General features: G+C 40.0%; 1 protein-coding gene across 3 annotated transcripts in view; it reads left to right on the forward strand.

The window, feature by feature from the left end:
• The first annotated feature begins 8,978 nt into the window (after window positions 1-8,978).
• The window catches only part of ZNF385D (zinc finger protein 385D), a 427,739-nt gene continuing 423,480 nt past the window's right edge, over window positions 8,979-13,237 (forward strand). For 2 of the 3 annotated variants that reach the window (XM_048302081.1, XM_048302090.1), the window contains exon 1: window positions 9,354-9,488. In XM_048302081.1, coding sequence (XP_048158038.1) covers window positions 9,386-9,488 — 103 coding nt within the window. In that variant the 5' untranslated portion in view covers window positions 9,354-9,385. Of the gene's footprint in view, window positions 9,108-9,353; window positions 9,489-13,237 lie in introns of those variants that run through there. The other variant, XM_048302099.1, reaches the window with a different exon arrangement.

A 13,237-nucleotide genomic window follows, 5' to 3' on the forward strand; every position in this document is an offset into this window, starting at 1 on the left:
TAATGAGTAATAAAGAGGTGGCTGCCTTCGAAATACAGCTTGGACCACTATTTTAAATTTAGTTGCAAATTAAAATAATGCTAAAAAAGGAAATTTCCCTTGTAGTCCATAGCCCTTATAATGGATAAAATACTTATGTAGACAGTGGTGAACTCTGGTTTAAAACCCTTTTCTGCCATTTAAGAATTAAAACCACATCTGTTTTAGGAATGGATATTAGCCATTGACCCTAAAGACCTTTCCGAGGATGGGCCATGTTTTCAGAATTTCAGCTGATTATAGATTACAATTATTACAAGATATATAAATTCTTACATGATAAATAATTGTCATATTTATGTCATCGGAAAAAAAGTCAGCCTCACTTCATTAGGAAGACCTATGGCAATTTTTCCTTCTGCTCCCTGCAGTATTTATCTATTTTTCATTTAAGTGTCTCTAAATAGCTTTGTGAACTGCCAGGTTTCTAATTCTCAGTAGAGTTCACTTTGATCCACCTTGAAGGCAGGTCTGCCCACAGACCCATAGCACGACATAGCTGACTCTTTTGCTAGCAAAATGCTTATAATTTAGACATTGCATTCCCTAATTTTAGGTAATTGTGCTTTGTGTTTCATATGTCCTGTGCATCCTTTGTCTTTACTGAGGCAAGTTTCCTGTTGACAGATTCAGGAATAGAAATTAAATAAGTTAAGTTGAGCTTTGGTCAAAACTGAGTTTCTCTCTGTTTGATATTATGATATAGAAGATATTAGCCCAATCCAGGGGATGGGAACATTAGCTAATATTTCATGTGCCTTGGATTTATCACATTCTTGCTAGGCCCTTTACCATTATTCATCTAATGTTGAGTGTACTTCAGTATTATGTTGTTCAAAATATTTTTAAAATATTCCCAAATCTTTGCAGTCATTTGACTTTATCAGGTGCAGCATTTCGCATATCTTCTTTTTTTTTCCTATTGCAAATTATGTAAATGCAGATCAAAGCATGATATGTTTTAGAAATTGTTTCCTTCTCTGTGAATGAGTACTTAATATTGCTGTTTAAGTAGAAGTGAAAGAAATTATTGTAGTGCAGGATGCACCTAAGTCTAAGAGGATGTTGCATTGTTCTGTTGAACTGCTGCAGCTTTTAATATTCAGACTTTCTGTCTCAGGTCTCTTAGAGCACTGCTGTGCAGAATTATTCAATAAGTGAAGAGGGACTCTAGCTATGTAGACTTGAAATATCAATATTTATTTACTTTTGTGTGTGTGCAGCAGTGCTGAAATGTTTATTGAGTTTGAGTTCTGAAAACAAATGCATAGCCTTGTATTCAGAAAAAAAAGCCTGGTTTATATGCTTTATGTATTTGGTTTTGGCAGAGCTAGCTTTTTATTCCTGTATTTTGAGGTCTGGACTGACCTAGAATGTCCTTTTCTGCCATTATACCTAACATATATCACAGGTATCCTATGGGATTAAAAAACTTGTTAAGAACAACTGTCTTAACAAGTTTAAACTCTCTGATTACTGATAGGAATCCTTGTTTGGTTTATTAATGTAAGCAGAGGAATAACTAAATTGGAGACTAACTACCAGCTATTTAAGAACCAAGTAAGTTACATATGATGAATATAACTCTGTATCTATATAGGGAATGCCTCTGAGAGATATAGGATTATGAAATCCTGAAAGATACAATGTATTCCTGTTGAAAATTATGAGATAAAAATAGGAGAGGCAGATTTGAAACAGTTATGTGCATAGCATTTCTTAGTTTTGCTGTAGTTAAACAGAAATAAATAGGAAAACATCCATCTTAATTGACAACTCTATTTGTGGTTTTTTGGTTTTTAAAAGTCACATAGTTCCATGGTGTGTATCTGACTCGTCATGTATTTCCATACCCCTTAGTCCTGTGGCTATTAAATCTGAATTCGAAAAAAATGGGTTGAGAGCTCAAAAGGTGTCAAATATTAAATTATATTTTTATCTCTAGTCTGTAGGAAAGGCAGAGTCTGGTTGTGACAGGCTAAAGCAGCCCTGGGGAGGAATGTTGCTTTCCTGTGGTCATCAACAGGGCACTGGCTCCTGGGAGCAGTGTCTTACACAGCTCAGCTTTGCACTGAGAAGCTGCTTCTTGTCTCTTGTCCCCATTTCCTACACAGGACATACATGCTGTTTTCCTTTTCTGTATTTGTGCAGTACTGTGGAAATGTTGATTTTGACCAAGACTGAAAGATCAAATAAGTAAGGCCAAAATGTATCCATCAGAACTGTGCCTGGTGGTAAAGCCCCCATTGCTGCAGAGGCAGCAGGGAAGAAGTGCTGGCAACAACCCTCATCTTGCATTTCACACAGTTCTGGTCTCTGTCAGCCTTGAGATGTGCCAATCAACAAGACAGCACCTGACCTGACATGCATCATAATCATGAACATTAGCAGTATCTGCTTCTGACTCCGAGATGAGATTGCTTTTCTGGTATGCGTATGAAGAAAAAAAGCTTTCATAGAGAAAGGGGACACATTGGTCAGTCTCCTGAGAGGCTGAAGTAATGCTTCCACCTCTGAACCTTTTCTTCTGCAGGCCAAAAGAGCAAAGTTGCAAAAATTCTATTATTCAGGGCAAATAGGTTTCAAGGAGGTTAAATATTGTATTGTAGTGTGATAGTTCTCTCTATAGCACATCAAAGAAGAAGGAAGCAGTAAGACACGTGTCATGAAGTAATATTGCAATAACCTAGGAATTTGTCAACATGTTCTGTTGGATGGTCAGGCCATCATTGACAATGTCCTGGAATTCTGCTACTGAATGTGACAGAGCTGTGTCCATCCCCTCAGCTCTAAAAGATCCCTGGATACTGTATGAGTCCAAAATTAAAAGGAATAGACAATAGCTTCTGAACAGAAATGGTTCCATTAGGGACTAATGAAAGCACCAAAGAAACTTGAGGAATGATGAAGGCAACTACAAATTTAAAAAATTATATGCTGACAAGCAGGGAGCCAACCAAAGTAAAAAGAACCAGTGCTAATGATCAGGAATCTCCTGTACACCTAATTCCAAAGGAATTTCCTTATTTTCATTCAATATTCTTCTTAGATGTTGCATAGAAGCAGTGCACAGAATGTTTTGTTAAAGCAGTTGTTAGATATCTATTTACACTTTAAGTATTAATGTAGCTGTTCTTTCAAGAATTTGGTGGTTATTGAAGTAGAGAGGGAAATACAGACCGAGTTATATAAATTTGAGACACGTCTTTAAGAGCTGCAGATCTGTCTTAGTCTGTTCTCTTTACCCAAAACAACTCTTTTTGACTAAAAGCCAGGGAAAAGCCATATAATGCAGTTGTGGTGAATTTAATGGGTGATTAGAGCTCCATAACTGTATGAGTTTGGTTACATTAACATGCTACTCAGTGTGTAGTATAGGCTGTGTCTGATGCACTTTCGGCTACTGCAGTTACAGCTCGATCCCAGACATCGTGTTCAAGCATAGCTCCCATGGAATAGAGAATGAAACCCTGAATTATGCTCATAGAAACAAAGAACAAACCAACTATTCACAGCTGCTAGTACTATAAAACCTATATGAGGTTTCCTGCAAGCTCCTGCAGCCTGCCATATGCCGGAGGGACGCTACAGATATTGTGGCTGTTGGCAGGGAGATGCACAGCCAGGAGAGGTAATGCTTCATTCAGCATGTTCCTCTTGCAGCCCCTGGCATTAGGTTTTCTGCAGTTTCCTACAGAGCTGCAAATAGAAACTAAGGCTGTGTCTGACTCACTGGACTTTTAAGAAGGAGACAGGTGAAAAAGAGCTTGCCTTTTTTTTTTTTTTTTTAGGGCAGGTTCCCACTGCAGGACAAAGGTTTTATTCTAGTTAGGATATGAGATGTATAGTTCTGCTCACAACTGTAAGGACTAAATTCTTAGTTCAGATTCTATTGTGATATTCAGTGATATAAACTGAATTCAGGTTAATTTTGGAAAGAAGTAGAAAAGAAGATCTCTTTACATTTTCTTAGCACAGCTATTTCTTTCTTAAATTCTCTGGTAATTAAAAGCTGAATTTAGCCTTTTATGACTGACCTTCTAATTCTTCTCTCAAAGATCCCTGGGCATAACTTTGCTTTATATTTATTTAAAATCATATTCCTTAGGGTATCCAGAGGAGAAGCCCTAGCAAATACCTGAGAGCAGTGTGTCCTCTTGGGATCCTGCCTCTTGCAGATCCCAAATTTTATGTCTTTTGCTCCAGCTCTTTAGTAGCATTTCTGTTTCATTAGCTAACGTGAGGGGCCAAGAGGCACCTCTGCAATAATTCCATAGCTTTGATCCTCTTGGGATCCTGCCTCTTGCACATCCTAAATTTTATCTATCTTTTGCTCCAGCTCTTTAGTAGCATTTCTAACATGAAATTAGCTAACATGAGGGACCAAGAGGCACCCCTGCAATAATTCCATAACTTTGAAAACAGAAATTTCTTTTACATAAGCTTTATTCTTCAGCCACTGAAACATGGCTGACCTGAAAGAGGGGTAAATATTAAGTTTTTCTTTATACTTTGTATTTTATACTTTATACTTTTACAATTATTATTTCCTTCAGAAACCTCCCTGTTTATTTGTGAGCTACTAAGTTGTGGTACTTGGAAATACATACTTTTAGCTCTCTAAATGTTTGCTCATTGTATTAGTGATGTATTTGTATATGCAGTTTCCCCAACCTGCTTTAAGTTACATAGTGAAATATTGAAATATCTTTTGCATTAATACTGGGATAAATGAATTTGAGATACAAACCTTGTAGTTTTTCTGTATATTGGATGAAAAGACAAAAACATGCAGACAAGTCTGTCCCGCAACAACATTTCAGAGACAGGACTGTGATTCAAGTAACTCCCTCTGATCAGATTTGAGTAAAAGTTTGACAAAAACAGACTTTTGGCAGGATGGTCAATATGTAATAGGATCATTTAAAATTTGAGCTTCTAGAATAGTAGCTTAAATGCTCTAAGGTCAAGGCTGTATCCTATGGGCTTTCTAAATTTCCATATTTATCCACCTGGTGCATCTTTCCAACATCCCCAATTCTTTGGGCAGACCCTTGATTGCTTTTTGCAGTCAACTGGATCAAAGTCTATGCAGCATGAAAAGCGTAGGTGCAGTTTATGACTTGTATCTTCTGTACTACCCATTGGAAATGTATCCCTTCATTTCTACTTGCTGGAAAACAACTTTTCTGTGTTACAAGTAATAGCTGAAGGAACAGAGGTGCGCAGAAAGAAGCTCAGGCAAGGGCATAGGGAGCAAAAATGTTGCTTTGCGGTGTGACATTGTTTCAGAGTTTTCTATTTTTTCCCCTAGTTTCTAGTAGGAGAAACAATATTAAACTTAAAAGAAAGATTCTGAGACTTCAAGTGTACTTTAATTTTTGCATATGTAACCTAAAAATTAAACTTTGTAGCTATGAGGAAAAGTCACTCTTTCTGCTTCATTCAATGTAAGATTTTAGTGGCTGTCTTTTTTTGTCAGACTTCTGGTACTGAGATCGGTCATCATTGCACATTCTTTTTTATGACTCGATCTAGCCCTTTAAACCTACCCCCAGGTTTGTGAAATAATTATGAGCAGAAGAAGCCAAGAACACAACTTGTTTAAGATTAGCCTTGAAGTCTGCCTCAAACAGCCCTGGCCAGCAGCAGTCTTATGGTTTTGAATCCCTGCTGCCCTCTGTGCAGGCACAGTATCCTTGCTAGACTTGTGTTTGCATAGCTGCCCCTGGCACGTGAAAGAAATAAGACTCAGATAGATTATACAGAAGATTATAAAATTGTGGTAGGTATTATAAAATAACACTGCTATTATCAAGGTGAGAGCCACCACAGCCTAACTCCTGCTCCTTGCCTTGTGTTGTAGGTCCAACCAAAGACACTCTGCTCTTTTTCCAATTCCTCCAGCACCAGGAATCACAAGAGGAACCTACACTGGCTGACCCAAAACAATGCATGAAAACAGCTGAGGTTGCTGTGAAAGAGCAAGCCGGGGGATGAGTGCCAGTTCAGCTGCTTTATTGCAGCTTTGCACCTGCACAGAGCAGAGTAGGGCAGCTGCAGACAGGTAAGTTAGTGCAGTAAAAAAATAAAAAAGAAAAAGAAAAAACAAAAAAAGCAGAGAGGTGCTGCTTGTTATTCAGCTTTTGTGTGTTTGTACAAAATCTCTTGTAATGCTTCATAACCTGGAGGCGTCTTCTGGAAGGGCACAGATTCCCACATGGAATGTGAAGTGGTTGTCTGCAAGGAATCCGTGTAATTTTGTGAACTGCTTTTCTATTCAATTAGCTTTTCTCTATTTGACCAGGTTAGGAGAAGTAGATGTCATCAGAACAAAAATAACACTAAGAGAAAATTCATGCCAATGGTAAATTATGAGGATGTTGACACCAAGTATTGGACTGGAAGGTGGGAAGGGACAGAACAATCCAAGGCTTCTGGATTAGAGGTGAATTGGTACCTTGGTCTGAGCTGAAGCCTTCCCAATTTGAGGTCATATCCTCAGAGAGTCTGACAAGGCAGCATGTACTGTGTATTTCCCTTTCCGAGGGAAACAAGTTTAATAATTTCAGCACTGAGAACTGGTACTACTGGAAATGCTTCCAAAATGTTCTTAGGTAAAACAACAGATGCCTAAGCAAAAAAGCAAGTATGGCAGTGCTCCTATTTGTGAAGGTCTGAATAAGTCTGTTCAGCAAAAGCAAAATTTAGAACATGTATTCAAACCACCAGTCTGTTTTGTGCTTATGTGCAAAGAACATGCTAAACAGAGCGATATGACACCCAAATACTCATTTACCAGTGGAAAAAACAGCCCTGAGTTAATACATGAAGACAGTTGTACATCTTCAATGCTAAATGAGCAGGAAACATAAACAAGACTAAACAAAAATTAGCTTAAAACCTATGATGCCATGCTAAAGAAATGAAAGTATGAAACACAGAAGTAACTCTTCAGTATTATCTTTTTATTATATCTGCACTTTTCAACAGAGGCTTCTCATACTATCAATTCTACCTTTTGTTGGCAAATGATGAAGTGTGATAATCTGTCAAATCACAGGTAGTACACTGAACAATAATATTTAAGAATACTTCTGTCCCTTTACTCTTTAAAAAAAAGAAAAAGAAAAATATTTAATGTTGACAATAGAAAAATCAATCTTTCAAGGAGGGGTTGCAAATATATTTTTTCAGCTGTGGAAGTTTCTGCAGAGTTACCTCTTTTCACAATGACAAATTAAGTATGTAAGATTGGTAAAAGTCTTCTTTTTCTTTTTCCTTCCCCCCCCCCCCCATTTATTAAGGCTATTCTGGAATATTAAATCTGCATACAGCTACTGCAGACTTTTCCTCCTCACTAATACTTTGTTTTATATGCAACGTATTTTACATCATTTAAAAATATTGCTCTCTACAAAACACTTTTTTACTTTACTTTTCATTTGCATTCCAAATAATTGCTGTAGGATTTTCTTATTCTTAGCAAAAGGAGATATATCCCCAGATGTATTTTTTGTTTTTCTTTCTTCCTTCTCCCCTGTGTAAATACTCTTACAAAAGTAGATTTAACAAAAGACCATTCACTATAAAAAAAACTTCCTCAGCAGTGACATGATACACCACACACCCACATGTGTAGTCTTTATCAATAACAGCAGAAACAGTGTCAAGTGATAAAAATATACGTGATTTAAATCAGCCATTTTGGGAGTACACTTATTCAAGACCCTTCAAGTGGAGATGAATAGCAGGTTTCTAAATATGATATTATGAGGGTAAGCAAATGAGTCATTATTTGTATTCTAGAGCAATAGAGTTGGGCAAGAACCACACTGCAGAAGGGAATAAGCAGTCGTATCTAACTGTTTATTCTATTCCATTCATCACCACAGGGTGCATCTGTGCATGTGAGGTCAAGGTCAGTGATCCTTGTTCACATGAATCATTCTCAGTGCTAATGAAAAACACCCCTGATGCAGCGTGTTCGAACACCAACAGCTTCGGCAGACTTCTGGCACTCCTGGCTCACTTCTACGAGCCAGAATTCACAGGTGAGGCAGAACGCCTGGGTTGGGGGGGCATTCAGGGCTCGGGATGGACGAGAGCTTAACAGGGGCTGTTGGTGGAGATTGGCATGGAAAAGAAGGAGGATAATTTTTGACTGGAGGAAAAAACAGTGCTGCCGTGGGCCAGCTATGGCTCCTTTACACCTTGGCTGTTTGAGTTTCAAAGCTGAAGAGTCTTTCAAAATGAAAAATTAATTTAAAAAGCGCAACCTGGTGCTGAGTTAGTTTCCAAATAATTAAGTTTTAAAGTTATGATAACAAATCCTAATTATCTTTCTCCACAAGTTTCTTGAAGTCAAGGAAACAGAGATGGAACATAGTGGCACATGAAGAAGGGTTTATTTTTCTTCCTCCCCCTCCTCCCCTTTCAATCAGTGCAAATTTTGCATACATTTTCTCTGCATTTCACTGTCCAGATAGAAAGAAGGATACATTTTGTGGAAGTGCTGATGACGTATAGATAGATGTGTGCAAAAAATTATAACTCAACCATAGAATAACTTTTCAAGGCTGCTGCAGTGACTACGATAATTTGATATGCAAGTGGATTTATTACTAAGATTACAAACAAAAGTTATGCACGTCATGTTTCTTGCTCTGCAGTAATCCTTCTACAGAAATTTTGGCGGCCCCTCGCCAAAGCCAGAGGAGGAACTCGATGGCCGGACGAGTCCCCGGGACTGTAGAGAGGAAGAAGAGGGTGCTCCGCGGAGGTGAGGGAGAGAGGGAAGGAGGCAGGCTGTTGTCTCACCACACATGGTCTTGTGGGAAGTGGGAATCTCAGGTTGAGTTACTCATCGGTATGGAGTCAGGAGTGTGCACAACCAATGATTTTGATGGCAGGAGGTAACGTACACATGTTTTTCAGGGAAGGTGCTGTAGGAGGACTTGCCGGCGGGCAGAAGGAGGTTTGTGCTGAGGGCTGTCATTTCCCAAGCATGGAATTCTTCTGATCCCAGGAGCCCATCGCCGCCGCCTCTGATGCTCTCCCTTCCTCCGGTACGAGCAGGGGGCTGGCGGCGCAGACCCGGCCGGGCAGGGGGGGCCGGGCGCCGTCCCCAGCGTTGCTCCCGGCGCCCCGGAGAGCGCGGCGGGGGTCGCGGGGCGGCGCTGCCCGGGCTGGGCGCTGCCCGCCCGCGCTGATTGACGCCGGCCCGGGCGGAGGCGGGTCCGCGGGGACCGCGCTGCTCCCGCCCGCCGCCGCCGCCGGGCAGCGGGACCCGCGCTCCGCCGCCGCCCCCGCGCTCTCCCGCTGGGATCGCGGTGCCGCCCGCGGCATGGCCGGCGCGCTGGGCAGGGGGGCGGTGTGCTGGCGGATGCGGAGCGCGGCGGGCGGCAGGAAGGAGAAGCCGCCGGGCGCCAAGCCCCAGCCCCGGCACGGTAAGGGGGCGGCCGCGGCGGGGCTCGGCGGGGCGCCCACCGAGGTGGGACGGGAGCCCCGAGGTCCGCGCGGGGCAGCCTCGAGGCCAACTTGCCTGTGACTTGTTTTACCCGTTCGGCTCCTGTGGGGCAGGGGGATCCTTTTCTCCTTTCCCTTCCAGCGGGTGCGGAGGGAGAGGAGCTCCTTGCTCCCAAATTCCGCCGAGCTGCGCCTTATGTCTTTTATTTGCCGAGGCGAAAGGAGAGGAACAGTGTTCGCGCGCGTTTTGGCATCTTGCTTTGATAACGGCTTGTTTGATTGTTTTTGCAGAAAGCATTTGCAACCTGGCAAACGCCAGTGACCCTGGGAAGAGTCTCTTTTGGCTTTCATGATCTTAATGCCCGGAAAGCACTGTTGAAAATTTTGCCCTGTGTGCTCTTGTCTCCTCCTCCCTTACTTGTTCGGGGAGACATGCTCTCTTCCAAGGCTAAGCAGCACACAGACAGTTCTCCCAAAATCAGATCCTGACTTTGAAAACATAGAAGGGAGTGGTGTTCCACGAACTATTGAAAACAAGTGTTGAGGTTCATGACCTTTGTGTGCTAAACACTGAATGCGGTTTACCCAGAGCCAAATCTGTCATGTATGGTTTCCTTACTGTACCGCTTGGCTGTCACCGTTCTCTGCTTTGAGGAACAAACCCAACTGTTTGCGGATCTGGTTGCAATGTCTGGAAATCTCTCTAGAGTTTGTTCTAGCTGTGTGTTCCCCCTTGAGTTTTAAATCCACTATTCGGGTAAGTGTGTTTGCAGAAGTCTCTGACCTAATCCTTCAAGGGTAAGGTAGCAGCTTAAGTTGTGCTTGAGTTCCGCGTCAATTTGCGTTTGTTTGTTGTTGTATATGTTCGTCCCCAAAGTAACTTTGTGTCTTTCCCTGAGAAACTAATTTGGCTGAAGGAGTAATTTGTGCTCTTTACAAGTCCACAGATTGCTGTAGCTCATGCAGTACTCTTGATGACAAAGATGTTGGGATGACAGGGAGCCTGGCATCTCAGGTGCTGGCATTTGGAGAAGATGCTTGCTAAGGAAAATAATACACCCAAATGCAGGTCTGAAACGAATAGAAGCTCAGTATTTCTCCCACCGACTGTCACCTGGGTATTTCTGAGATAGAGTGCTTTTGCAGCAACATCTTCTTTTTCATTTTGCTTCTTTGTGCCCCTTTCACAAGCCAAAAGAGGAAGCAGACTAAAAGTCGGAGCAAAGATTTTGTCAGTGGTTGTCAAAAACCCTCTAAAATAAATACTGTGGGGAAAAAAAAGTGTTATCTAGTTAGACAATAAAAGTGATTGTTTAAAAATTATTGTAAATATTTATCCTATTAATGCTAAGTGTAATGCTGGTAATAGGGTAGTATCATTTTATCACATGATAAAAATAGTTGATAGGATTCCTTTAAGCTGTATACCTGCTATGTGTGGATATTATACAGTAGCTAGGCACATAGACCAAAATTCTGGATGCAGTGAATTTGGTGGGAATTTTGCCACTGACCTAAGAAGAGCCAGAATTGAACCAACAGACTGTGTAGTGTGAGGTGTCGGGCCAAACTGAAAACATTTGACTGATTCAGCTGTGCAGTTGTGGCAAAGTTCATAGCCCTGCATATGCTGCTATGGTAAATATATTATCATGATAGCTCTACCATAAATTATTTAAATTAGGGAGTTATAAAATAACTTGGTTCTAATTTACCTTAAGGAAAAAGGTGTAGTATACTTCAGTCTATCAGGATTGCTTCTTATAACTGTTTTCTAAAGAATCATATGACACTAAATTCACATTTAAGTAATTGCTGCAACAACACAGAACACTGAATTACACTGAAGCCTGGACACTTTGCATCCTGATTAGATTTCAACTGTAATTTAAAAATAAGCACTCCATTATATTGTCCTTGCAAGGTGTACTAGACTTAGTTACCAGATCATTGACTAACAATTAACAGCTCCAAATGTAAGGTGAAAATGAAATTAGAGTAATTTGCATGTCCCTAATACTGATTGTGTGCTATAGGGAAATATTTGGGGTGAAAACCAAAGAAGTGGTATTACTTTAGTATGTTTGCAAAATTTTCAAAGTTACAGAAACACTGTTTTCAACAATGGACTTTTAAGTTAATTTCAGCTTTTGTAAGCAGTATTGATCAATTCATCATGCAGGAACAGAGAATTTGCTTAAATGTTTCAGCAAAAGCATTAGAGGGGTTACAAGTAAGATATACCTAAAAGTAAAATTGTAGTATGTGAACTGCCAACAGTTTTTAACAAGCAAACAGACTGACAGGTTTGACTCATTCAGACCCTCATGCATTCAGTTATCAAAGTTAGGTGGGAACTGTTCATAAAAGAACTGTATGAAATACTTTCAAATCTCTGTTTTTGCTGCAAAACCACTTCGGTGATCCACGAGCTTGCATTGGTAAAAAGTGTCATAGCTCTATGGATCTCAACAGCACTGTTATGATTGACACCATCTGAAGACCATGCAAAATATTTCTGTGTATGTTAGGATTAAGATATGTTTATTTGGGCATCACTTAAGGGTCTAAATTGGCAGGGTGCATATTGAGTTGCAGCTGAGCAAACCTGCTATTTAACTGAGTCAAGTTACAAATATTTTCCATCTTTGACATTCTTCTCACCTTTTATATGAGGAATTATGGAGACTTTTTTATACTTTTCTCTTATTTTAAAATACAAATATGAAAATTGCCCTGTGATCTCGTGTGTAAAGGTTCTTGTTTTGTAGTTTCATACCATGTAAAGCACCATAAAGCTGAACTAGAATTTCCACCCATTGTGATCTAGACAGTAAATGAATTCTTGTCAAGATTCCAGCAAAAAGTTTGAGATCCTGTTGATATGATGAATACTAACAGTCTTGTAAAAAGTTTATTTTTGAATGATTTAATGTTGGGTTAGCATTGGCACCTTACCTGTAAAATCTCCAAAGAACTTGAAAACTGAGAATGGACAGCAACAGCTGGAATTCTATTACAGATTCTCTTTAGGCAGAAGATGTTATGAAGTAACATAATGAAAAATACGTAAACAAAGTAATATTTTACTGTGCTACTTAAGAAAACTTTGAAATACTTGTATGAGAAAACCTACTTCCTTGAGGAGTAGATGTGGAAAGTTTGTGACTAAAAGCTATGAAACGGAAATAAGTTTTAAATTACTTGGTACCGCCAGAAATACCTTCTGGAGAGAAAGCAGTGTTTTATAACTCTTTTAGAGCTATGGTAAAAACAGTTACCAGGGAAAAACAGCACAAGTAAATAGTGCTGGATGTATGTATAGGAGTGTGTGTATCCACGTAGGTGAAGTTTTAGACAGAAAACAATTACTTTTAATTTATTTGATTTTCTTTTTTTTTAAAAAAGAGCTCACAAAATGTGCCATATTTAGACTGGCAAGTACAAGTCCTCTGTGCTTCAGCCAGCACAGTGAATTCAGTTGGTTTTATGCCAATATGTTGAACTATACCCAGGTAGGCTGGATAAAGGAATATGAGCTCTAACAACACAGACTTCTTTTTTACCTGGATCTGCTGACTAATTTTAGTCTTTGCCTGTCTAGAATTGTCACAGAATAAGACAAAAGCTGTTGTTGCCATGTTCGCTTGGTGTGATGGAAAGGTTGTAGTATGGGAAGGGTAGAAGTCAACACATTATTGCTGCAGAGATGTGGTCTCTTCTAACTGTG

This window comes from Corvus hawaiiensis, chromosome 1 (assembly GCF_020740725.1).
Source record: "Corvus hawaiiensis isolate bCorHaw1 chromosome 1, bCorHaw1.pri.cur, whole genome shotgun sequence".
Classification (NCBI taxonomy): domain Eukaryota; kingdom Metazoa; phylum Chordata; class Aves; order Passeriformes; family Corvidae; genus Corvus; species Corvus hawaiiensis.